Raw genomic sequence first — 25,484 nt, forward strand, 5'->3', positions numbered from 1 at the left:
AGCCCCCACCCTAGTTTCTTATCTCAGTCTCTTCATGGGTTGAGGACAGATTTGAGCTAGGTAATCCTTACCATCCCCCATCCCTTCCAGCTCCTAAATTGATTCTAACGGACCCCCCTCTCCAGGTCCACCCTCCAACCACCACTCTGGTCCTTAGAAACCTTGCCTCTAGAAACCCCACAACATAGAGAAAAACATCATGCACCCTGTTTTGTAAGTTATGCATTTGTGAAAAGTTGGGTTCATGTCACGCTTTTGTAATAAAAATTTTATATTCCCTTTGCCCTAGCTTATCTGCTTAGAGATGTTTGCCTTTTACTTATTATTGATTGTCAATTGGCTGCAGTTACTCTTTGATCTTTCCTTTTGTTTGAACTTGAATGCCACCCACACTGTCTTCCCCAGCCCCTCTATTAAACAGTAATGATACGTAAACAATCTCAGAGGCCCTTGGGGAGCAAATCAGCCCTGGGGCCAGCCTCCCTCGGGCCTGTGAATTGTCATTCCTGAAGCTGTCTCTTTTGTAAGTTCTTCTGCCAAGTTTCTGTGGGATCAGAGGGATCATTTTCTCCCTTTTCAAAGAGCAGGGTGAGCTGAGGCCTCGAGCTGGCAAGTCCTTTAAAGTCATTTTCAAAAGAAACCTGAGTTGCAAGGCCATGTGGCTGGCAGAGGGCGGTGTGACTTTCTGAGGCTCTCTCTGGGGCTTTGGGTGGTCAGCTCCTGCAGGCTTCCCAGCACGTGCTCGGAGCCTGCTGCAGAGGCACTGCCAAGGGACACCACTGTCCAGCCAGAGGCCCGAGGGCGCAGCAAAGGCTCTGCCTCATGTCCCCACCCCGCTGCCACTGCCACCCAGGAACGGGGACAGGGGAGTGAGGACTTTCTCCTCTGCCCCGGTGGCCAGGACCACACTTGTCCTCACCATTCTTAGTTCTCATCAATCAAACTTGGCTCTTGAGGTTTTCTGAGAAAATGAAACGGGGTGTCAAAGTAAGCTAGGGTGAACTTATGTCTGAATTATGGAATCATAAACAATCTAGTTAATCCAATCCCCTCACGGGTGGTTGGGAAGGGGACCCAGAGAGGTCATGGTTGTCCCAGGTCACACAGGAGGAGGTGGCTGACTTCCAACACAGAGTTCTTGGGACAAAGAACACTTCTGCAGGGATGGAGATGGGCTTGGCTCGTATCAATGCATAAAGTTTCTGAGTCTATAGATGTCTGTCCATCACACAGCAGACAGCAGAAAGCCTCCAAAGACACCAAGGCTGAGGAATGCGTGAGTTGAGGCAGATGCCTCCGTACTGTCCTTGGACCCCAGCAGAGAGAAATTGTTTCTGAAGCCAGGAGGTGCTGAGCCTTCTCACTTCACAGAAAGGGCAAAATCTCCAAGGCCAAGGGGAGGAAAGGACACATACATTGGTGTCAGAAGGGCTATAACTGAGGTCATTCATCTAAAGCTCAGCCTAGAGCTCTGAGTGAGAAATAAAGTGAATGAAGCTGGTTAAAACAACCAAAAAAAAAAAAAAAAAAACAGAAAGAGGAGGGAACCAGCCAGAGATAGAGGCGAGAGGTCCATCCAAAACCCCCCACCTGAGCGCTTCATGACCAGAATCTGAAGTCTTTGGTCCAGCCTGTTGCCAGGGTCCAAAGGTGTAGGTCCCCACCCAGCCAGCAGGAGCAAGCCCCGGCCTCTGCCTTTCCGAGCCCCGCGGCCAGCAGCGGCTGCCCTCCGTGAGCACCTCCCACCAGGTGAAGAGCTGGGGAAACAGACTCGGATATCCAAGTCTCAATTCCGGCACAAGGAAAAAAATCCCAGAACAAACCGAATTGACTTTTCAACATTTTATTCTTGTATTTGTACAGCTATATTTTACAACTCAGTAATGCAGTTTAGACACAGCCAAACCCTGTCTCCGGAGTAGTTATAACACAAGCATGACGCAGAATGGGATGAGACAAACATTCCCAAAGAGAGCTTAGTTAGTGATAACTCCAAGTCCCTGTGTCTGCCTACACTTCCAAAAGGGATGGTGCGGTCGTTCCCCGTTGAAAACTTCCATGAAAAAAAGGCACCGTAGGACATGTTGTACAGGTATATACAAACCGAAAACTAGAACAAAACTACACATTTTTCCTTCCGCAGCTTTTTTTGTTCTTTTTTTTTTTAATACACACTTTGTAAATTGTAAACCTTCACTTGCAAAAAAATACAAATACACTGAGGCATTTTAGACAAAATATTTTCTTACTTATACAGATGCAATACTTAAAATATTCTCTTAAGTGCTCTTTCTCAATAAAGATTCTCAGATCCGTGTCTGCCTGCAGATACAAAATCGAGCCTTTAACGCAGTTTTATATTTTTAATATATCTTTTTTAGGTTTATATATATTTATTTTATATATATATATATTTATATATTTACAACTCTGCCATATATTCCTTCACCTTTGGTTAAAAAAATTAAAGCCCTCTCTTTGATAACATACCGAAGTCTCTTCTTTTAAAAGAATGCACATTTACATACAAAAGAAACATCTGATCCCACAAAACATATACATTCCTCATTTTGCAGACTAAGTCAAGTCAGAACTTTTGCATACTCCCCCAGCTTTGATATATAAAATGATTTTGCTTTTTGCTGACATGGTTCGCCTTACACATAGGAGAAGAAGCAGTATTATTTTCTTAATGTTTTACGGCAGTGGGGGAGGGGAGCGGCCTTGGCTCCCCCTCCCCCCGCCCCTCCCCCACCCCCCCCACTCCCCCAGCTATGATTTGCACTAGTGGATGAAAGAGGCACTACATCATGGGATGAACATGGTAAAGTGTTACAGTATCCTTTGGGTAGATTCTGAGAAGGGGCTCGAATGGAAAGCATCAACGCTCCATGCTTCAGCAGGCTTTGGGGAGCTCCGGGGGCAGGTCAGTGGCGGACACACGGTATTGCACCTTGGTGTTGGTAATGGCACCGTGCTTCTGGCGCAAGTGAAGACGCAGCTGGCTTTTGTGACGGAAATGCAGGTTACATTTCTCACACTGGAAGAGAACCAGAGGCAAACTGTTAGTCATCAACTCAAGAAACGTGATTACTCAAGGACCTTGAGAAGGAGATTCTCCCTTCAAGGGATGGGGCAGCTCTTCCCTCTGGAAGGCCAGTTTGAGAACCCACATGAATTCTGGCTTCTGCTAAGGGACAAGTAAGTTGTGTACAAATGTCCCTTCCTTGCTTTCCAAAGTGTTGGTCATGCTTTTACCCTGCTTGAGATGCATTTCCCTGCTTCAGCTCCACAAGTTCAAGTCTAAACCAGAAATGCAGTTCCGATGCAGACTCCCCAAATTTTTAAGGCTTTCCTGAATCCCTCAAGGATGAAAATAATCCCTCTTTCCTTTGACTTCTGTAAGATTTCTAGCCTTGCCATGTAATGCCATCCCATGCATTAGCATCCTTCTCAGGTAGGGAATCCTTTGATGGTGGTGATCACTTCTTACGAAACCTTGTAATCTTCCCAGTTCCTAATAGAATATACCTCAGACAATTATGCAATAAATCTGAACATATTTGGATAAATGGATTAGAACCGTTTGAATTCATGAAAATTCTGGAATCTAGGATATGCTTTTAAAATGCAGTTATATTCCTTTAAGTTAGTGTGTATACCTCGGATCAGCTAACAAGGCATTAGCAAGTACAGCTGTTTCTTGCTTTGATTCAATGAATGGATGATAATGGTTTTAGTGGGAAAGTTCTTTAAAAGTAAAATGGATGACTAAATGTAATGGGGTAACCTGATGCAATCCTGGAACAGAAAAACATTTTAGGTAAAAACTAAGAAAACCCAAATAAAGTATAGACTTCAGTTAAAAATAACATACCAGAATGGGTTCATTAGTTGTGATGAATGTACCCTAGTAATAAGACGTTAGCAACAGGGGAAACTGGGTGCACATGGGAACTCTCCATACTATTTTTGCAACTTTTCTATAGATCTAAAACTATCCCCTAATAAAAGTGTAATAAAATATGTTCATATAGAGAATATGTTTTAAAATAAAAATGGAAATAAATTTAGAAAAAGAAACAAATTAAATGGGCAGGCAGTGAGTAGAAAGAGCCCCGGTCTTGGGAGACAAGGGCCCCTCATATCTATGGCACCCACTGCTGTGTGTCCTGAGTGCGGCATTTCTCTCTGAGCCTTGGCTTTTCCTTCTGTAAGGGACCGAGTCAATATACTTGAAGGTCACTCTTAACTCTGACATTCCTGTGCATCTAAACATCCAGAGAATAATTGAAACAGCAAATATGTATTGGACTCTCACTATGGGCCAAGCACTGTTCTGAATGCTTCAGGGAATCCATTAATTTAATACAACTCCATGAGGTAGGTGTTATTATCAGGCTAATTTTACAGATGAGGAAATTAAGGTACTGAGAAGATGATTCATTTGCCCAAGAACAAAAGCAAGTAAGGAGATATTCACTCAAGGATTGATAAACAACTGAATGAAAATAACCACCTTTTCAGGTTAACATTTGCGATACGGGTTAACGATTCATTCATTCGTCCTTGTGCCCATCACGACCTACAGCGATGCCATAAACTCAGCAAAGCCAGCCTCATCTATAACAGTAGTTTCCACACCTGTAAACCATGGGACTCTTTTTTTCAAATTAAATGGAAACTGGAAAGGGAAAGAGACTGCTGCTGTCTCATTCCAGTCCTGCCCTGCGGGGTTGCAGAACCTCAACGATTGAAAAGAGCACAGTTTGAAAACTGCTCATCTACAGCATCTTCACTATTTCATAGAGAAAGAAAACTGTGGCCCAATGAGAGGGTCAGGGTTTGCCCACAGCCCTAAAAAGGGTCATTGTCAAAGCTGGAATAAGAACCCAGATATCTCAGCTACCTGGCCAGGATCTTTCCCCTTTACAGCAGAGATCGGCAAACTGTTTCTGTAAAGAGCCAGACAGTAAATATTTTACACTTTGTGGGCCTGATATTCTCTGACACAACTACTCAGCTCTGCACTGTAGTGTGAAAGAGGCCAGAGACATACGTAAACAAGTGAGCCTGGCTGTGTGCCAACAAAACCTTATTTGTGGACGTTGAAATTTAAATTTTATATAATTTGTATGTCACAAAATATTATTCTTTTGATCTTTTTATTTTAGCCATTTGAAAGTATAAAAACCATTCTTAGCTCATGGAATTTCAAAAATTAGCCCACAAGCCATAGTTGGCTGAGACCCTGCCCTAGAACACTGTGATTCCTATGGCCTGATCATGGCCTTTTGCTGCTGGTCACCTGCAATTGCCTTTTCTCTGTTTTTTTCCCTTGTATCACCACATTCTTCTGGGTCTCCTCCTACTCTATTGACTGCTCCTTCTCAAACACCTTAGCTCCCCTGAAGTAGACATCTAGCCCAGTTTAGGGCCGTGTTGGAAGCACTCAATAAGCGATTGTGGAATGAATGAATGACTCCGATATCTATGTCTTCACAATCTAGACCTCCTTCCTAAGGCCCAGATCACCTCGCCCAACACCTCCACTTTAAAGATGAGCAAACTAAGACTCAGGCCAAGGTCAAGCTGGTTGTCTTTGAAAATCAGGCCTAAATCCAGGTCTTAGGACCGTTAGAGTTCAGTGGTCATCCCACTGCGTGCCTGAGATTAGAGCAAACAGTCCTGCGGCCTCAGCCCTCCACCTCCCCACCCATCCCAGGCCAGCCAGCAGCCACGAGAGGCTAACGTACATGGTAAGGTTTCTCTCCCGTGTGGATTCGCAGGTGGCTCTTCAGAGTCTGAAGGTGCCGGAAACGGGTGCCACAGATTTCACAGGGATAGGGCTTCTCGCCAGTGTGGATGAGCACGTGGGCACGGAGGTGGGCCACCTGCGCAGAAGAGCAAAGAGCGAACTGAGAGGCTCTGCCGGGGTGGGCTACAGACGCCCCGCAGCCTCTCAGCGGCATCCGGGGTTAGGGTCCTTCCCCACGCCCTCTACTCACCTGGACAAATCTGGCTCCGCACGTTTCGCACTTGTAGGGCTTCTCTCCGGAGTGAATTCGGGTGTGGGTTTTCAGGTTGGCTGGCCGGTTGAACTGGGCCCCGCAGATGTTACAGCGATAGGGTTTCTCACCTGTCACCGAGAGAAGGGGAAAAGGCAAGCCACACTCAGCAGAGGTCTCCACAGTCCCCGGGCCCTGGATTTCAAAGCAAGCTGCCCTTCCTGGGGCCACTTTGGCTTTCTTTCCCTTGGAAGATGTCAGAGAGAGGCGTCAGGGGTTGGCCACCCCCGCCTGCCAGCCCTCTTTTACACACGCACCAGCACACCTCGCCTGCCCACGACCAGGGTCAAGAAGCAGGTGGTGATGTGGACGGAGGGAAACGATGCAGGGCGTGGGACAAGGAGGGAGCGAGGTTCCAAGAACCAGCCTTTTCATTGGGATTATATAACTGTGGGATGTGGACATGTCACTCTCCTTCTCTGGGCCTCAGTTTCCCTCTCTGGAACCCGAGGGGTGAGTTTAGATGACCTGGGAAGGCTCTTCCAGCTCTTCCCTCGGGTAAGACTGATTCAGTCATCAACCCACTCCCCAGAGAGACACAATCAGGCCGCTCTAGTTTCTCTCTTTGAGAACAAACATGCTTTTCCACTTGTGGCAACTACAGCTGGATTCCATTTGCAAGAGGGCTGGGGCCTGAGTTGGAGTAGCTGCTCAGACAGAGGAAACCAATAGGAGGGCCGAGCCTTCCTTCATGGAAAGTTTCTGGGATAACAGACCCATTTAAAATACCAGGAGAGAGTCAACTTTGGACAACAATCAGGTTATTAGGCGCTACCTGGGAAAGGAATGTGAGTTGATAAGGAACAAGCCCTCAGAGGGAATCAAGAGGCCTGTAGCGTTTTTCTGATTTATAAAAACCGAAGCGACTTTGCCCCTCTCAGCCAAAGTTTCTTCCCCTGTACAGTGGGATTAACACTTCTGACCCCAGCAGAGGTGGAGAAGCAAGACAGAGCATGTCAGAGGAAAGACAAAGGATGCAGGAAGTGGCTGGGTCACTAAGCAAAGGCGTGACAGGGCCTGGCCCGCACTCAGGCCAGGACGGCACCTGCTCCCTGCCTCACCCCACCGGGCGCCAAGGCCCTACACTGCTTTCTCGAGAACGCTCTCCCCGTCCTGCCCCTGGGGCACCCTGGTGAGCTCGGGTGGTGGGGGCAGGGTGTACAGGGCCATACCCGTGTGGACGGTCTTGTGGCTGGCGAGGTTGCCCTTGTAGCGAAAGGAGGCCTGGCAGCGGTCACACTTGTAGGGTTTGTCACTGTGGGTCTGCAGCATATGCCTCTTGAGGGAGGCCTCCTCAGAAAAGCGGCAGTCACACTCATTGCAGAAGAAGGCCCCATTCTCTGTTGGAGGGTGGGAGGGGGCACCAGCGTCAGAACCACAAGGAAGGGAGGTAGGGCTCCGAGGCCTCCCTCCTCCGGAGCTACCCCCAGGGCCAAACTGAGCCCCCAGTGCCCTGTCTGCCCAGTGTTCACGGGAGCCCAGAGCAAAGGGCCTGTGCGGATTCTCTTTTTCTTAGCGTTTAGAGTCTCGATCGTGGAGGTTCGAAAGGAGACAGATTTGAATATTAAGGTATAGGAGGGAAACTCAAACCCACAGGTACCCACATGGCCTGCGCCAGCTTGAGGAAAGCTTGGCACTTCCTTCTCTCGAGAGCTCTGAGGACTGACTTTCCTTATCAGGTCATAGTTCTACTTACATTCATACCCAGAAGCCCTTGGGTAAGACAGCCTCTGTCTGTGTCTCTATCTCCAAAATCAGGATAATAAACCCCTGTCCTGCCTACCTCGCAGGAGCACGTTGTATAACATAAAGCATCATAGGAATGTAAGATATGAATCAAAGTCAAAGATACTTTGAGGTCATCGAAGGAGGAATTAACGATGACCATGGTCACCCTTGCACCTATCTGGACTTCATGTCTCCCAAACAGTTCTGAGATAGGGAGACCAAAGATGATGGTGGAAGTAGAAACAGAGGCCCAGAGAGAAGGAACTGGAGTGTGGAGCAAAGGCAAATGGCCACGGGGCCAGGAGGGGACAGTCCCTGCTCTCCCAACTATCGGTCCATGACCCTGTGCCAAGCCTCTCAGTGTAAATAACTAATTTTCTCTTTTGTTTTAACAATTTGGAAATGACACATCATGGTGGTTTACCCCTGAAGAGGTATCACTGGGCTATCCTGCTACAGACAGAGCTGGAGGAAGAGGTAAAACCTGGGGAGGCCAGTCACACACTATCCAGAAACGTCAATTAATAATCAGTTCAACTAATCGAATTCAGCTGACAAAAACTGAGTGCCTACTCTGTGCTAGACTCACTAGGCCCGATGGGAAATGCTGGCATGAATAAGGCCGGATGCTTCTCCTTCTAGAATGTACAGCCTAGCAGGGTGAACCAACATGCACACCAATCAGTTTGGGTCCAGAGGGCCTGAGAAGGCTCCGGGAGCTAGTTATGGCCAGCCCCACAGCCAACTTTGCTGGAAGGAAGCTGAAAGGGCTGTGTGGTCCTTCTGTAGTCCCCCAGATTAACTCAAATTCCCCATCCCTTGCTGTGGTCAGCCTAGTTCCCTACGAGGTCAAGAGTGGGACTATGGGTTGGTGATTTAAATGCCAATGGACTTCCAACCAGGGGCTTCTCCCAATCAATGACAACAGCGTAAATAAAATGGAAACACAAGGCCTGTGGAGCAGAGGCTGAGGCCAGGGGAGGGAGGGGGAGGAACTCACCACAGCTGGAATCTGAGTACTCGGACTGGGTCTCTCCCAGCTCCTCGGGGAACGTGGGGCCAGTGGCGTGGAGGCACATCTCTGCGTGCTGCGGGGACTGAGAGCCACAGGACGTGCACTTGGGGGCGTGCAGGTAGAGCGGAGAGTGGCTCTCACTGCTGCTGCGTGGGGAGCCGGTCAGGGACCTGTGGGGGGGAGGAAAGGGCCTCAGCAGCTGGAGCAGGGCAGGGCGCTCTGCCTGGCCTTTGTGCATCCCCTCCTCCCTGTGCTCGGGGCAGCCCAGAGGCCACTTGGAATCTGGAGCCACAGAGTTATTTGTCCCCAAGCCTCCCTCCAAATAGCAGACACATCGAGATCACGGACGGGGGCCACACTGAGCCCGAACTCCACTCCCGGGCCCAGTTTCCTCCCCGCAGTGCCACAGTCCACAGCCTCCCGCGGTCCAAGGCAAGTAAGAGGACTCCCCCCTGCCACAGAGATTGCAGGAGCTTGGGATTCTTGGAATGCTCATCTACCATGGAGGGGAATTCTCTCTCTCTGTGAAAACATACCGAAGCTTAAGGTCCTTCCTCACTTAGGCCAGTTCAATCAATAGGCCTTGGCCCATAGCTCCAACGTGCTCAGCATTTCAGGCAAGAGCAGAACACAGCCCCCTGCATCCATCAGAAGTGACCCCAGAACCCTGCCCAGGTAAGCCCCGACCCCAGGTCCGGACTGCCTCTGAAATCACCTGTTGACGATGTTATTGAGCCTGCTGGCCTGTGGGATGGTGGAGTCCTCCCCATTGGTGCTGAGCTTAGTTGGGGACTGGAGGTCAAGGGTCTCGGGCTCCATGGGCGGCTGGCAGGCTGGCGGGGCAGCGTAGGCTCGAGGGGAAAGGCGGCCCAGCTCGGCCTGCTCGGGCCCCTCTGGTTTGGCATTCTGGTTGAGGCTGTTGAGCACGATGAACTTGTACTTCTTCCAGTTGCAGGCTTTGGGGTCAGTGGGGCTTTTGGCCGGAGGGGACCCGGAGGTCTGGAGGATGCAGGCGTTCTTGCTGCTGCAGGACTCCGTGGGCGAGTTGGGCTGGCAGTCGGACTTCTGGGGGCTCTGCGGGCTAACCAGACCCTTCCGGTTCAGGGGTGCATTGGGCGGCTCGAAATGCAGGGCAATCTCATCCTCCGACGAGGGCCTCTCTTCCTCTTTGCCGGCCTTGTCACAGGCGAAGTATGGGGCGCTCCGGGCCGAGGGGGCGGCAGGCTTGGGGCCCTCGGCCACACTGTAGTGCATGTCACTCCGTGCCTCCTCCAGGGCTGCCTCCTTGGGTGAGTACACGTTGTTGTGGCCCACAGTGGGGGACAGCTCCATGGCCGGCCGACTGTACTCACTGGGGACTGGCCTGGCGCTGTCGCAGGGGAGGGTCCGCTCCTTGGGGAAGGGGTTGGCCACAGGCATCCGGGCGTCCCGCAGCTCCTCGTCGGAGAAGAGGAAGCTGCTGACCGGAAGGTGGCCATACACGGGGTACGAGGCTGGCGGCGTGGACAGGCCGTTGTACAGGCTGGGGGCGAAGGCTCTGCTCTCACAGCCAGGGGCGCCCCTCAGGGGCAGGCTGTTCTCCACCACCTCCCGGCCCCGATAGGCCATGATGTCTTGGGGCATCAGCATCCGGCTGTTCAGGAAGTCTTCACGGGGAGGCTTAATGGCAGGGACCATCTCTGCTTCACTGCAGGAGCAAAAAGAGAGAAGACCCCGGTCTCCAAATCAGAACCTTCCAAGTGACACTGGACTATGAAACCACATTTGCACTTGAGTCAGCCAGACATGGGCGATGTGGCCCTGGAGTAGGGAAACACTTGCAGTTACAAGGCAGTTCCGCTAAAAGTCTAGCAATCTAGCCCACAGCTGGGGAAACAAAACCCAGAGAAGGGAAGTGAGTTACCCACACAATCAGTGCCTGTTTAGACGTGATTTTGTATGTTTAAGTCCCATATGTATACATATGCATGAATCTATAATTATTCAAATGTTATAGAATATAAAGCTGTCAGAGTCCTTATCTTATTTCATCCTTACAGAAGGGATGTAGATCAGGAATTACTGTCTCCATTTTACACACCTGGAAACTGAGCTTCAGGGAGGGAAGAATTTATACGATGTTGGTGCCACATGTTTGGAGGGTCATTGTCATACTGGTGCCCTGTGAAGAAGGGACTCGCTCTACATACTGCCTGGAGCCGTGGGGAAGTTTACTTTGGAGAACAGGCAGCACGTGCCAGCGTAGGAAGCCCTGGCTCTGCAGCCGCCAGACCTGGTTTCCAGTCTCCGCTGTGCCACTTAGCAGCTCTGTGACCTGGAGCAAGTTACTGAACGCTCCAAGCGCAAGGCCTGACCCAGAGAAAGCATTCATAATGATGATCTTGCCACCATTATCACCCACAGGAGACAAAGAGCTCAAGCTGCGTATACTTGAAGGGACATTATGTGGGTGAAAAATAGGCCAGCTCAGTCTGACCGCAGTTAACAGAGCTAGAACCAAGGAGTGAAGGTGAAGGGAGCCAGATTTCAACTCGCCGTAAAGAAGAGCTTTCGAACTATCCAAGGGAGAACTGCATGGCATGGCTCTGGGAACACTGAGTTCCTGGCTCCTGGAGATGTTCAAAGAGAGGCCGGAAACCTTTCTGTCTGAGAAGGGATGCAATTACCCTGGAGTAGCTGAATCAAATGGTTCTACAGAAGTCAAGGCCCAAGTCTCTGTCCCACTTAGCAAAGCTCTTCCTTTCTTTGGCTCTCAGGTTCCTCATCTTTCCGTGATAGTCATGTCTTACCAGCCCTCAGGTAGGGGGCTAGATCCAGTGAACCCAGTTTAATTCAATAAATGTTCTCTCTAGTAGGAGCAGGGTGACATAAAAGATGAGTAAAGCAGCCCACAGTCTGGTGGGGGAACTAAGGGGCATATGTAAATAGTTACAGTGGAAGCCTAAAGGAGAACCAAAACATGTATGCAAATAGTGAAAACAGAGGCAAAGCCTAAAAGACAGGCAAAAGGCTTTCAGACACAGCTGAAGAGCTGAGGAAACAGCAAAGTGATAACTGCACAAACGTCTATGAAGAAGCTGGCATCCAGGCGTGGTCTTGCAGGATGGGTGGGAGGAAAGGGTCTATCAAGTGAATGGAAGGAAGCAAGAAGTAGGGATGCACACGGCATACCTAGGTAGCAGGAGTGTGCAAAAGCAGTGGAAAGGTAGGCTGTGGCGTATCACAGTGGATTATTTTTTCTGCATGCAAGCATTATCAAGCATTTCTGACCCTGTCTGATCCCTTCCGTCTCCAAGGCTTCCATCTGGGCGGCAGCTCACCTGGCCTTGATGAACTTCCGGCAAGTGTCCACAACATGCTCCATCTGCAGGTACATAGCTGTGGCCATCACGGCCATGATGTTGCCCTCCCGCAGATTGAGCCGAGACGTGTACATGAAGTCCAGGAGGATGCAGAACCCCTCCGGGTTGATCTCAGGATCCAGGTTGATCACACTGAGGTTGCATTTCAGCTGGTCTGTGAAGATGCTGTAGAACAGGCCACTGTAAAACAAAGAAATGTCTCACTATAACAGACACATAGAAACTGTTATCAATTACAGTCAGCACGGGCGCTCAGCCCGTCTCCCCTGGACCTAGCTTCAGAGCTTCCATGGCAATTAATAATAGCTGCCATTTATGGAGAATTTACTAAATCCCAGAGAGTCATTACACACTTTACATACGCTATCCCGTGCTCCTCACAACCTTGCAAGGCAGATTCTATCCTTCTCTCCCTTTACAAACGGGGGAACTAAGATCAAAGAGGTCAAGTGATTTTCACAAAGTCACAGAACCTGTATTCTTTTGGTCTTAACTGCACAGCTTACCAGAGCTAAATTTAGCACTCATTTGCAGTAACTATTTTGAGCCTATATCTTTGGGATAAGCATTTCTTTTCTTGTTCCACCAAATTATCTTTATTTTTAAAATCTTATTGTATTTTTTTAGAAGCAAATTGGGTATTGATGACAAATAAAATGATGCCTACATCTACAGTTTACTGATTTTCTAAAAGTCCATAGACTATCACAAGGTCAATACTCCTAGGAGAGCCAAGTCAGTGTCAAGCCATGCCTCCTGGTACCATGATGTCTGGTAGAGGAAAGAGCACTCAGTGAGAGGCCAGAATTCTGGACTGTCATCTGGAGTCTACTCTTTCTGAGCGTGTTGCCAGAAGTGAGCTAGACTTCACCCGGTAGGTAGCTAGGCAACCTTGGGTAAGAGACTTCACTTCTCTGCACCTTGGTTTCCTTCTCTGCAAAGCAGAAACAAGAGTGTCTCCCTTACAGGCCTGTGGCAAGAATGAGAATGTAAAGGGGACAGATTGATGCCTGGCATGTAGTAAGCATTCGGTTAGTGTTAGCTATTATTTTTCTCTCTATATAAACCTCTCCACTATTTAAAACAAAGGTGCTTGTTGTAGATGTTGAATAAGTCCTCTACTAGCAATCAAAATCCCTGGCTCTACATCAGTTCACCTATGAATGTCTTCATTTTATGATCTATGAAATGAAGCTAATCGTGCCATCCATAACACAGGGCACTATGGAGATCCAGGGAGGTGCTGTAACATAAATTGCTCTGAACACTTGAAATACTTGACAAGTATGAAGAATTAGCCAGCTCACTTTCACCAACTTACATATGCTCTGAAACACCCATAGAAATATAGTCATGGTATAAATAAATACAGTCACAGAAAAAAAGAGCAAAAGATCTCAAATTAACTTGCTTAAAATATTTTAAAACTCGCTTTCACTTTTCATTTTTTCACTGGTTCACTGAAGTTAGTCTCCATGTTTGCCCAAAACACATCTCTTCTGGACACAGTATATGATTTCTTCTCCCTCTATCCCCACAGAACGGAAACTCTTTCTTTTCTGAAAGTGTGCTCATTCGTTTGCTTCCTGGGAACCCACTCTGCCAGGCCATGTGCTGGAGATCTGGAGAAAAATGAGATGTGATCCCAAACACAGCCAGAGGCCTCCGCGCTCCACACTGGCAGCCGGCACCATCGCTCCCCTTATATCCAGCGTCCGCTTTCCGCTTCCAGACCCCTCACCTGCAGGCCATGAGGACCGTCTTATGGGCTCGGAACTGCTCCCGGCTCACCACTATGACAACATCCGTCAAGATGTCGCGGCTCCGGAGGCGATTAAGGTTGAGAAGAACGTCACTGGCATGGCGGGTGAACTGGATACAGCTGTCAGCCGGCGAGGCCATTTTTTTTCTTCACCTGAAAGAAAAGGTCAGAATCCTGTTAGTCCTCCAGAACCTGTTTCTTTCTTACCAGGAGTGTGAGAGCAGGCGGCTTAGCCTGCTCCCTTGTGTTTGCTTTTGAACAATTCATGGCCCATCTCTGGGCATTACTCTTCATGTCTGTACAATGAGCTAATAATCTTTAACCAACTTGTTAACAGAAAACCCTATTGGGGAAAGAGGAAGGGAATGAATATTTGTTGAATGTTTTGTCCACATACCAAACATGCTGCCAGCATTGAGAGGCAGTGAGTGTGTGACAGGGGAGAGAAAGCATGCTTTGAAGGTTAGCGCATGGGCCATACCTTTTGCAGGCTGTGTGACTTGGAGCAAGTTGTTTTACGGTTTCTGGGCTTCAGTTTCCCAAAATGGGAGTAGTAATTCCTATGCGGTTGTAAAACTTAGAGATACGTGCCTGGTCCACAGTAGATTCTCAAAAATCGTAGCTATTCTCATCGGCATCTCATTTCATTATCCCAGCCACCATCTGTCTCTCCCCTGCTAGGCTTCAGAATTGTCTGACTGTATCCTGAGCACCTAGCGCCTTGCTGGTGTATCGTAGGTGGCTAAATTAATGTGAACCAAGAAACGAGTAAGGGGATGAGTGATCGCACACAGTGTTAAGACAGTTGAATGCAGGGGCAAAGGGGTGGGGGCTGGGTGTGACGGACAGGCAATTGGCTCTCTTTTATCTCATCTAATGAAAAGTGGCACCACTCACAGAGACACATACATTGGCAAATTAAAAAAAAGTTTGTCCACAAAATTGTAAAGCATATAATTCAATTTACTTACCCAATGCCTTGATTCACAGTCCAAAATTTTGCTTAAAACCTGCAGGGAAGAGAAAAAGCAAACAGAAATTGATTTAATGAATGTAAGATTGTCCACTATAGTCTTATTTTAGGACACACATATTTAGTTTTACTTTGATAGCTGCAGCCTGCCAACTGGTGCGGTTTTACCACAAGCTAGCAAACATTTTTTCCAGCTCGGCTCTTACGGAAACAACGGGCATCCAAAGCCATGCGATAATAATGTTTTTACCATGAGTACTGGGAATACAATTTCATACATTAATTACATAGACACATTTATTTCCTCTCTCAGAGTAAAAAACGTATGCCATCCAAAGGCCCTTGAGTTTATGGGAAAGAAAAAATTAATAAAAGTGATTCTTTCAATACTAATGAGAATGATCCTTCAGGGGCCTAAAAACTCTGGATGGTTTTCAAAAACTGCTAAAATATTATCTTTCAAGGCCTAGAATGATTCCACAAGGCCAACAGGGTCAACATCTTTATCCCTATTTCACTGATGACAAAACTGAGACTTGGGTTCAAGTGGCTTGCTCAGGACAAACAGCTAGGCAGTATTTCCTGACTAGCTGAAACACTTAAGATGGAATAAGGAATCTGCAGAATACAACCTGAGATGGTATATCTACTCTTCTCTCCTTTTTTGAAATTTCCCCTCCCATCCCTCTTGGGTCTAAGACCAGATACAGGGCTACAAACTTCCAAGTTTGTGCTTCCCCCTGCTGGTGAAAGATTTAACTGTGTGGTTTGACTGAGACCTGGCCAGGAAGCGCTTAGGAAATATGGACCCTCTCCAAATTGGTTTCTCTAAAACAAAATAATTTAAAGCATAGGTGAAAGACTCTCATTTATGATCACATGTGGGCTGCAAAACAAAACAATATTTGAAACCACACCCCCCCCCCCCCTGCACGACTTTTTTTAAAGTGTAGCCCTTTAGAGTTATCTTCCGGGAAAAGGGGCCCGAGGCCAGGGAGGTCATATTGGGCCACATAAACGGTGAGTGACCTGGCCCTAGGTCTTCTGGCTTAAATTCCTGTTCCCTTTCCAAATCAGCCTACGTGCTGTAGAACATGCAAGACAGCACCCTGATGTGGGTGAATCTCATTTTTAAGTTCCTTCCCTCACACAAGCACTTTGCCCCCATTCCAGGCTGCTGAGTCTTACCAAATGAGCACTCTAAAATGAGAGGTTTCCTTGAGTCTGTAACCAAACACTCTGACATTTCTCTGTGGTCCCAAGTGCCAGTCACTCAATCTCATCGGCTTCAAGGTTAATGTGTGCATGTGAGTGAGTGGGGACAGGGGAAGGAAATGGGGGAAGGGAGAGGATAGAAAAAGACAAAAGAACCTATTTATTTCCTCCTCTCCCCATTCTAACTCAAGATGGGCAAAGAGAGATACACTGAATGGGTCCTAACCAAAGTCCGACGATGGTCTCCTTGGAAAACGAATGCTGAAGACACAAGTGAGGTTTATTTATAAACCTTCCCCTCTTCCCCCATGGAAGAGATCCCTCAACCCTTCTGGAATACCTAAGGCTGCCCTGGAACAAGCTTCAAACACCATCTTGCCTGTGGATTTCCAGTCACAGACTTTTGGAACCACAGGAAGCCCAGATTTGCCATTTCACCTTGACAAGTGGCAATGACTCACTCCAGATGCGGAATGAAACAAACAAACAAAACAATTCCCCTGGGTTCACTGTCAGCCAGGCCCTAGGCTGGGCACTTTCCACTGTAAACCTCTCGGCCTGGCTTGACCAAAAACAACGCGCATACACTAAGGCCCCTGTCCTTATTAAGTCCACTCCTTTCTCAGCTAGCGTTGTCTTCGGAGCCCCACAACTAGTGAGTATGTGGGTTACAGTGGGTGTGGGCAACGCTGCCACCCTCTAGATGCTGCAGGTGTGGGAGCACTACAGCATCTGGTTTTTTTTCGGGACCACTCAGCTCTTTCCCATCCATTATTGTGGCTGATAACAATAACAGCCCCCATTTCCTGGGACGACACTGAGGCTCCAGGGGATGTCTTGCCCAAGATCTCAGAACTAATTCCAAGCAAAGCCCGGGACAAACCCCGTCTCCTAGCTTCGGCCATCCCACCAATGCCAAACACAAGACTCATTCCACAGAAACAACCAAGACAGCAGAGCTGTCAAGGAGAAACTGACATCTGCAAGGGCCCAGACGTGGACTCTCCCCACCCCAGCCAGCCCCAGTCGCGGAAACCACCAAGTGAGAGTTAAACATGGTCTTTTCCACCCCACACACGTTCTCTCCTTTGGCGCTTTCCCTGTGTATTTTTAATGAGGCACCTTGAGAAGGCAGATCCTTTAAAGGGTTTGAAGAAGAAAAAAAGAGGGAACTCCCCCTCCAAAAAAAAAAAAAAAAAAAAAAAAGTCAAAGAGAAAAAAGACAGCAGAAAGGAGAGGGAGAGAGACAAGAGGTGAGGAGAGCGAAGCCAGCCAATATGAAAGACCCCAGCCTTTTCCTCCCGCCTCCAGAGGCAGCCCCCGTCTCTTGCTCACACACAAGGGCACAAACTCGAGCCCTGCGGCCAGGGCAAGCCCGCGCAGATCCGCAGATTCGCCCACCCCCATCACACCGTACCTGTCTGCCAGGGACCGCCCACCCCCGGGCGTGCTGCCCGCACCGCGCCCCGTCCACCTCGAATCCCCCGCAGGCGCGGCGGAGGCCCGGCGGTACCCCGGTGGCAGCCCTTAATTTGGTTACATTCAAAAAAAACTTTTCGTGCACCTCGGTAACGAACATTATGTGTGCCTTTTTTCTTTCTTTTTTTTTTTTTTTTTCCTGTTACGCCGTCAAGGCAGGGGGCAGTGAGGGGAATGGCACAACCCTCTCATTCCCGGAACGTAGTCGATCTCAACTCAGCGGATTTCAAAGAACACTCTCTGCCTATCGCCGGCTCCAACGAGAAGTAACTTTCCAGGAAGCTGCCGGCCCGGACGGCCGCCAGGACCGCAGCCTGCGCCGCGCGGGCCGCCGGGGATTCACCCGGCGAGGTTGGCGGAGGGGGTGGGCGCCCGGGGAGGAGGCTTGCGAGGAATACGGCACACTTTCCCCTAAATACCTCGTCCGCTCCCGGTCCTGGACTCCTATAGTTCACTAGTTCAACCCCTTCCCCATAACAATTTTATAAATAGGGACAGTCAGGCACAGCTGGTCTAGAACCCAGGATTTCGAGTCCAATCCCAGGCTTATTTCATGACTTCAAGTTGCCGAATTCCGGTGTTTGTTTGCCTGGTGTGTCTTTTTTTCTCTCTTTCTCTCATTTTGCGTGCCCCCCGCCCCTCCCCCTGTTTTAAAGGGAGTGGTTAGGCGAGGCCTCAAGGTCAAAAAGATGGAGTCCCGAGGACTGAGGGTCTCCATCCAGCGCGCCCCAGCCGAGTTGGAGGAAAACTAAACCGAAAGCCCCTTCCGCCTACGTTGGCAAGAAGGCGAACCCAGCTCGGCTCGGTTTCCGCCTAAGATCTTTAGAATAGGAGCTGTCAGGCCGAACCTGGCCAGATTTCGGAATTTCCGAATCCGATTTCTCCGAAACCATGGAGAAAAGGTCGGGATTCGGCAGGGGCCTGGGCGCAAACCCTATCGCGTTCATGGGCGCGCTCCAAGGTGGCCTCGCCTTCCCGTGGCCTTCCTCGGAATTATAATCCCTGGGCGCCATCGCCTAATCGGTCTCAGTATCGGGCTCCGAGAGGCACTTGTGGGGGCCGGGAGGTGGGGAGTAGGGGGCGCGAAAGATGCAACCTGTAAGGCCGCAGTCCACTCCTAAAACTGGCGGGTAGCGTCACAGTGCGCCGCGCATCGTATCAGCAGCGGAGGCGGGGTCAGTAAAGACTGGGCCTCTTCGGCTTCATAAAATCCCACTTTCTCATCCCTTCGCCCGGTGGGATAAAGGTGAAAGCGAAGGCTGAAATTTAATATGGGATGGGATGAGAATCTAGGAAGGGAAGCTAAAATTAAGTAAATGCACTTATTGGAAATTAGGAGTCCTGTGGTTCCGGGACTAGCTCAAACCTAATCATGTTTTACCGCTGCCTAACACTAGAGGGAGCCCTCCATCAAGGCTTAAAACCGACAACTCCTTGTCGCCCCGCCCCTCCTTCCCATTGACCTAGTTTAGACACAGTCTCCCGATTTGGAGAATGCCTTCCGCGCTTCCCCCTTCAATATCCCGTTCGGGTTTTGGATTACTGGTAATCTAATAACTCCAATAACTCGTTGAGAAATCCAAAGGAGAATCTGGAAGTGCAAAGCACTCTTTAGGGGCAGGGACGGGGGATTTTAATAAGGCTGGAGCTGCCGCAGTGGAACCAGCATCAGGGCTCCTTCCTGAGCGCTCCCTTTCTCCGCAGCGTCTCAGCTAATGAGCTGCTCGGGTCTAGCCATGGTGATCTGGAGGTGGCGGGGTAGGGTCAAACCGCCGAGTTGTTTTTGTTTTGGGGGAGAAACACTCCTCGCGCTCTTGGCTGGGGGGCGGGAGGGTAGGAAGACAGTAGATGAAAGTGAATTTGATAACGCGGTGGCCTCGGCAGCCGCTTTGGGTGACCGAGGAGGTGTTCAGGGACATTATGTCCTGACTTTCATTTCTATCACACTTCCTGCCAACAGCGCTCTTGCAAGCCTGCAAGCTTCTAGGAAATGCAATAAAATAGAGGGATGTGTTTTATCATCAAGATCTGAAGAGGAGCTGCAGAAGGGACGCTCCCCAGGCGCCCAGCTCGTGACGGCCTTCCAGAAAGGGCCGGCAGTCGATGCCAGCAGACCACGAGCAAAGATATTTTGGCCATCCTGGCTGGACCTGGCTCGGCCTTTGCAAAAGGTCTGGCGGGAGAGAGGAGAGGCATGATCTCCCCAGGCAAACAATGCCTTTAAAAATCCGATCTGGACAGAAGTCAGCCAAGGTCTTTATTCACGTTAATGAAGATGGAAGGCACTAACTGTCCTTGGAAAGCGATGAGTCAAACTTGACCGCTCTTCAAACACGTCCCCAGATTCGTTTCCAACCCGAACAGAGGCGCGTTTCTCCGACGCGGCCTCCAACAGCTCCCGCAGCGGGAGAGGCGGAACTCGATTCCGGCGGACCAGGGCGGTGGAAACAACGGCTTCTCCCGCGGGTGTGCGCGCCTGCGGTCGCTAGGGGTCGCCAGCACGCAGTCGCGCGTTTGCCATCTTAAATTTTGAGCTCCGAGAAAGAAAACTTTGCTGAGAAGCTGTTGTGGATTTCACTCTGCCTGTCCATAGGACCCACACACACAACTGATTTCTCGCCAAGCCACTAAGCAAAGTTTGGAAAGAAGGGGAAGAGAGCTATTTCAGGATCCAAATGCGAGCCTCGGGAGCAGCGAGGTGCATCTCTGCAAGTCTAGGGACTGGGCTTTAATCACGCCCTAACACACACACAGCCCCCTCCCAAGAACTGAGACCCCCACCCCTGAGCACTACCGTAGGCTTTTCATGTCTGTTACTGAAAATCTTGGGCCATGCTTTCTAAACAAATTCCTCGGAGACAGCTGGGGAACCCTTTCCAACAATGGTTACCTAAGAGGTTAAAATCATGGCTCCCTCTGACTTCTGCTCCTTTCTCTTAGATAACTCAAAGGGGCGGAGATAAACTCGCCTTTGACTTTTAAGTCACTGACCTGGAATTCAGAAGCTTAAAATCTGGTTCCGGTTAGGTCACTAACTCACCATTAACCCTCTCATCAGGCCTGTTTCCTCAATTGTAAAGCGATATATGTCCTAGAGCCCCTGTGGCATCCCTCCACTATTGACTTTTCCGGGGGAGAGGCCACAGCGACTGGGAAATCGTGTTTTCAGAACCCGGTACTTCTTGGTTCTCTTAGCGGAGGCAGATGCCAGTCGCTGAGTGGCTGTGGATGGAGCAAGCACCCGCAGGCTTTCTAATTTTCATCCATCGTACCAAAACTTTGGAGGTTGGGTGTCATCCTCATTGGAGGGTACCCTCCCTCTGTCAGTCCTAGCACCTGGTTGGGATACTTGGGGACCCATAGGTGACGCGGTCGGTCCACTGCCCTAGGCGGGGAACTCAGCCAGGACCTACCACTAGGTGGCGGACTCAGTCCGTGAGAAAATCGCCGCGCGACCACAGCCTTTCACACCCGACTGCCCCCCACCTTTTTGCTGTTGTTGTCTCTTAAGGGAGGGGGGGGGGTGCCTCTATAGGGCAAAGCTGGAAAACACTGAATTTACTAGATGTAATTCCTTATTCCCGATGCTCAGGCCTCTAGCAACCGAAACGCGGTATCTGGAGCTGCGTTCATGTATTATTATATATGCCTTGATTCTTCCAGCCCGAAAGGCTGAATGTATTGGGAAGAGAAAGAAAAGGTGCACATGTCTTCAAAAAGCAGAAGGCACTCGACGGCATTACCAGAGCTTTCTGCCAAACACTGGTCGACCAGCAAAAAAGTCGGGAATAAACTGATTCCCACGTAGAAAAGGGGTCCTGGAGGCCAAGGGCAGGCTTAACAGCACCCGGCTAAGCCGGGGATGGGGGAGTGGGGACGAGTTGGTCTTTTGGTGGGGCTCTCGTCTCAGAGTGGGAGGCGGGGAGGGCTGGGAGGAGCCGTTCCTGGCTTCCAGTGGGGCGAAGAGAAACCGGCCAGCTTTCCCACAACACAGCACCCTCGCTCGGATCACTGCGGCGGCTTTCCCACTTGTTGCGCAGTGCAGGCAACTGGCACGCGCCACACTACTTTGACTCCCAGAGGACTCCAAACCCGGCTACGGATCAGCCTACCATTGCCCCAGTCCATCCACAAACCTCCCTCCCCGACCCACCCCCACATACACCATCTTCACCGCCAGCAAAACTACAGGACTTCCAGTCGCTAAGGTTTTTTTACACCAAAACATTCCTCCTTGTCTCAATATCAGACAGGCAGCAGAATTCGGGTGCCCTGAGAGGTCAAGGCCAAGAGGGAAGGGGGGCTACCTCCGCCAGGAGAACTCGCCTACTTAAAGCCAACCAGGCAACCCTCCCCGAGAGCGCGCGCGCGCGCACACACACACACACACACTCGAACTACTTCGCCTATTATGACACCATCCTAGCTTTTCTCCCTCCTTTTGAGAGATCAACTACAAAGTCCTTGTTTAAAAAGCTAGTTTTATCTCCCCTTCCTAAAGAAAAAAAAAAAAAATCCTCATAAGGTCATTTCACAACATTTTTCAAATATTTGACTTTTGCAAATAGATAGTTTCACCCACCGAGGGGTGGCGCTGCCGCACCACCTCCTCTGAATCGCTAAATTTTTCACAACAAAGTGGGTTGTGAGTGTGGCTACCCGGCAAAGGAGAGAGGGAAGGAAGAATTTTGACATCTAGCCATGGCTACCATTTACTCAACCAATAACTGGAACTCTTTAAGGCTCAGCAAACGACAGCTTAAGAGTTTAGAGTCCCATTCCTGTCAACCAAACCCACAATAAAAATGGGACAGGCTTTTCAAGAAAGCAAGGGGTAGAACCCTTCAAAACTGAGCATAGAGGAAATGGCCAATTGGAGAATTCCCATTTCTAGCTGCCTTCTTCAAGTTGCCCGGTTTTTATAAACAGCTACTAGCCTTATCGTCGCTACCAACAGACCCTTAAAACCAGTCAATGCTTGGGCCTGCAGTATTGGAAATCTTCCAAATAGGATATTGGAACCTTCTATTTATAAGTGGGGGGAGGGAGGACTATTTCCCATCTTCAGGTTTCTATTTTGGCCTGAAGACTCAACTACAGTCATTTTAGCAAGGGAATGCCCATCTCCTGGTACTCCCTTTCCATTTCCTCCTCCCCCAGAGACAAATATCTTTTCTCCTTTAAAAAAAAAAAAAACACATATATTTTAAAGCAAGAATGTGATTTCACCTCGTTCCTCTGAGCTCATGTTTGCTACCTCCAGGAATAGCGGGTGGACTAGGGCCAGATGAACTTCAACTTGGGTTGCAGATTTACGAGGTTTTGTTCCAGTGCCAAAGGCTCTTAGTAGTAAATAATGAGCAAAATAGATACCTGTCTCCTGACCGATCCTGCGGGCCCCCCTCTTACTTTTTTTTAAAGTTATTTATTAAAACCACACACACCTTGCAAAGAAAAAGGGAAACTGGCAGTCTCTGTAGAGGAAGCCGGTAGCATCGCTCAGAGCCACAAACTGTATTTCTAAACAGCCCTTTCCCTGGTTCCTTCTCTCCTGCCCCACTTTTTTTCTTTTTACTTTTTTTTTTTTTAAGTAAAAAAATGCATCTACTGACATTTTACTTTAAAAGAAAAAGAGCAAAGCATTACAAGATTTACCTCCTGGAAACTATAAACTGAACAAAAAATCCATAAAGGATTAAATCAGTTTCCTGGGGGGGATGGCCAGCTCACAGAAGAGGTCAGGGACCCAGTAACAGCTCTGGACTTTGAGCACCCACTTTGGGGTCATTCTTTCGGCTCAGCTGTCAGGACCCCCACCACCAAGTCAAACATTTCAAGAGAGTGCACAACATAAAAAGGGTCTTTTTCATGCTTTTTTTTTAATTTGTAGGTTTGTGTACTTGTTTTCCATAGGATAGCTTTTAAAACTCATTATTGCCACACTAGTTCCATTTTTGGCCAGAGTTCCAAGATAATACGGCATCATAAAGGCAACGCAATCCACAGTTCTCAAGACGTTTACCACGGTCACTGCATCCGGCAGCGGGGTGGCCCCTCGCTCCCGCTGCTCCCCAGCGCAGCCGATTTCCGAGGCTCCAACTCCCCACCCACTCCCGCCCCGGGCCGCCGCCGCCGCCGCCTTCCCGCATTCTTACTCCCTCGAGGAGAGCCACAGGTTGCAAATCCAACCAACCTCGCAATCCGTTTTTGCAAAATCACTCACAAAGATCTCCCGTTCGCGCCCGCGCCCCCTTCTCCCGCGCCAGATCCCCCAGCTGGGGCCACAAAGTGCCCTTCTCTCCTCCCGGGTCTCGCACGTAGGACCGCGGGCTGGGGCTGTTTGTTTTTCCCCTCGCCCAGTGCAAGGGGAAATCTGAAGCCTTGACGCCGGCTACTCTCCGGCCCGCAGTTTTTGTTTGTTTGTTTGTTTTTACAAAGCTTGCACCATGGGAAAAATAAAATTTAGAAAAGCGGAGCAACAGCCATTGGGAGCTAACACCGAGTCACGAAGCGCCCAAAATACAAACACCGCGACCGCCAGAAATCCCGCCACCTTCCCGCTTGGCTGGGCCGTCCTGCGAAGGTTCCCGGAGTCCCCGCACGCTGAACAGCACCGCAGGTGCAAACGCGCACCCCTTTCCCACCCACCCCCCCAAATCCCCGTCCCGCCACAAGCTTCTCTCCCCACGATGGGGAGAGGGAGCGCGCGGGGCTTCCCGACTCCCTAGACTGCAACCAAGAAAGAATAATTTTCAAAGTATTCAACATCCCCGCCCCCAGGCAAGCTAAACCTCCCCCAAAACGCAGGGGAAGGGGACACCAAAACACTCGGATCTCGTTAGGAAGATCACGGCTCTGAAAAGAAAGAGTAGAACCCATACGTCAACTGGGTTTGTGAAAAACAAAAAACAAAAACAAAACGAGGAGTTCGCTTGCATTTTTCCTCCCAAATCTCGGCTCGGAGGTAGGGAATCTAGAGGACCAAGGCCGGTGGAAGGGAGCCAGCGGGGCGAGCGAGCGGGCAGCCTCCCTCCTCGCCTCCCGGAGTGACCAAGAAGGACGGGAGAGGGGAAGGAAGGAGAGGCGAGGGAAAGGAGGAGGGAGGGAGGGAAGGCGAGGCTGGAGCGAGGGAGCAAGGAAGGCAGTTTGCAAGCGAGAAAAGAGGGAAAAAACACAGCCGCACGAATCCAGCGAGATCACAAGCCGTACGCAAGCAGCAGCAGAAAGAGCGAGAGCGCTAGCGCGCGTCCTCTCCGCCGTCTGGGGCCAGACAGCCCCCAGACTTGCCCGAATCACCCCCCCACCCAAGCACTGTCTCGTCCTTTCTGCTCCGGCCGCCCCCTAATTCCCCTCCTTCCTCTCCTCCACCTCCTTTTCAAAAACCAAAACAACACAAGGGAGGGTGGCAAAAGCCTCCCCAAACCGGCCAATTCACTCAAAGACAACAAGAATAAAATAGTAAATATATAAAAATCTATATCCTAGAGTGGGAGAGACGTGGGACTAATCTTCGGCATTTATTTTAACACCTGACAGCTACAACAAATAAATATATACATTTACATCAATAGATACACATAGGAAACTTGTAGCCAAAGCATTTGGCAAGAGCGGAAAAAAAAGAATTAAAAGGTAAAATAATGATCATGAGCAGCGGCGGCGGCAGCGGCACCAGCGGCAACAGCGGCGGCGGCGGCGGCAGCAGCAGCAGCAGCGGCGGCAGCAACAGCAATAATCACCTGGTGTCCGGCCTTTCCTAGAAACTTCTTGCATCACCACTTCTAAGAACCCCAGTTCTAAGAATCAACAGAGCTCAATTCTCGGAATTTGAGCTGCGGGCTTTACCACTGCTACGTGGCAGGGGAGGACTCGGTGTCAGCTC

At 49.6% G+C, this 25,484-nt stretch overlaps 1 protein-coding gene across 4 annotated transcripts; it reads right to left on the reverse strand.

Moving 5' to 3' along the window:
• Window positions 1-2,762: 2,762 nt before the first annotated feature.
• Window positions 2,763-25,427, reverse strand: BCL6 (BCL6 transcription repressor). Of its 4 annotated transcripts, XM_059920749.1 has the most exons (11): window positions 17,246-24,233; window positions 16,097-16,194; window positions 14,907-14,945; window positions 13,915-14,088; window positions 12,132-12,353; window positions 9,527-10,498; window positions 8,797-8,981; window positions 7,241-7,408; window positions 6,009-6,139; window positions 5,757-5,894; window positions 2,763-3,040 (listed from the first exon to the last, which is right to left on the reverse strand). In XM_059920749.1, exons 4-11 carry the CDS (start codon window positions 14,073-14,075, stop codon window positions 2,897-2,899), a joined length of 2,121 nt encoding a protein of 706 aa, XP_059776732.1. In that variant the 5' UTR covers window positions 14,076-14,088; window positions 14,907-14,945; window positions 16,097-16,194; window positions 17,246-24,233; the 3' UTR covers window positions 2,763-2,896. The 4 variants fall into 4 exon arrangements, with proteins under 4 accessions (XP_059776732.1, XP_059776733.1, XP_059776734.1 ...); XM_059920750.1 differs by lacking the exons at window positions 16,097-16,194; window positions 17,246-24,233 and adding an exon at window positions 25,342-25,427; XM_059920751.1 differs by lacking the exon at window positions 16,097-16,194 and having other exon boundaries at window positions 17,541-24,233.
• Between the last annotated feature and the right edge of the window lie 57 nt (window positions 25,428-25,484).

This window comes from Balaenoptera ricei, chromosome 4, assembly GCF_028023285.1.
Source record: "Balaenoptera ricei isolate mBalRic1 chromosome 4, mBalRic1.hap2, whole genome shotgun sequence".
Taxonomy (NCBI): domain Eukaryota; kingdom Metazoa; phylum Chordata; class Mammalia; order Artiodactyla; family Balaenopteridae; genus Balaenoptera; species Balaenoptera ricei.

What these genes read in the sequence shown, in the direction of transcription:
- BCL6 (XM_059920750.1), bottom strand. Translation starts at nt 14,075, where the DNA reads ATGGCCTCGCCGGCTGACAGCTGTATCCAGTTCACCCGCCATGCCAGT. An exon ending in ACGGTCCTCATGGCCTGCAG is followed by an intron (nt 12,354 to 13,914) that starts GTGAGGGGTCTG and finishes TTTGTTTTACAG; the next exon opens with TGGCCTGTTCTACAGCATCT. An exon ending in GTACTCAGATTCCAGCTGTG is followed by an intron (nt 7,409 to 8,796) that starts GTGAGTTCCTCC and finishes ACCCTCCAACAG; the next exon opens with AGAATGGGGCCTTCTTCTGC.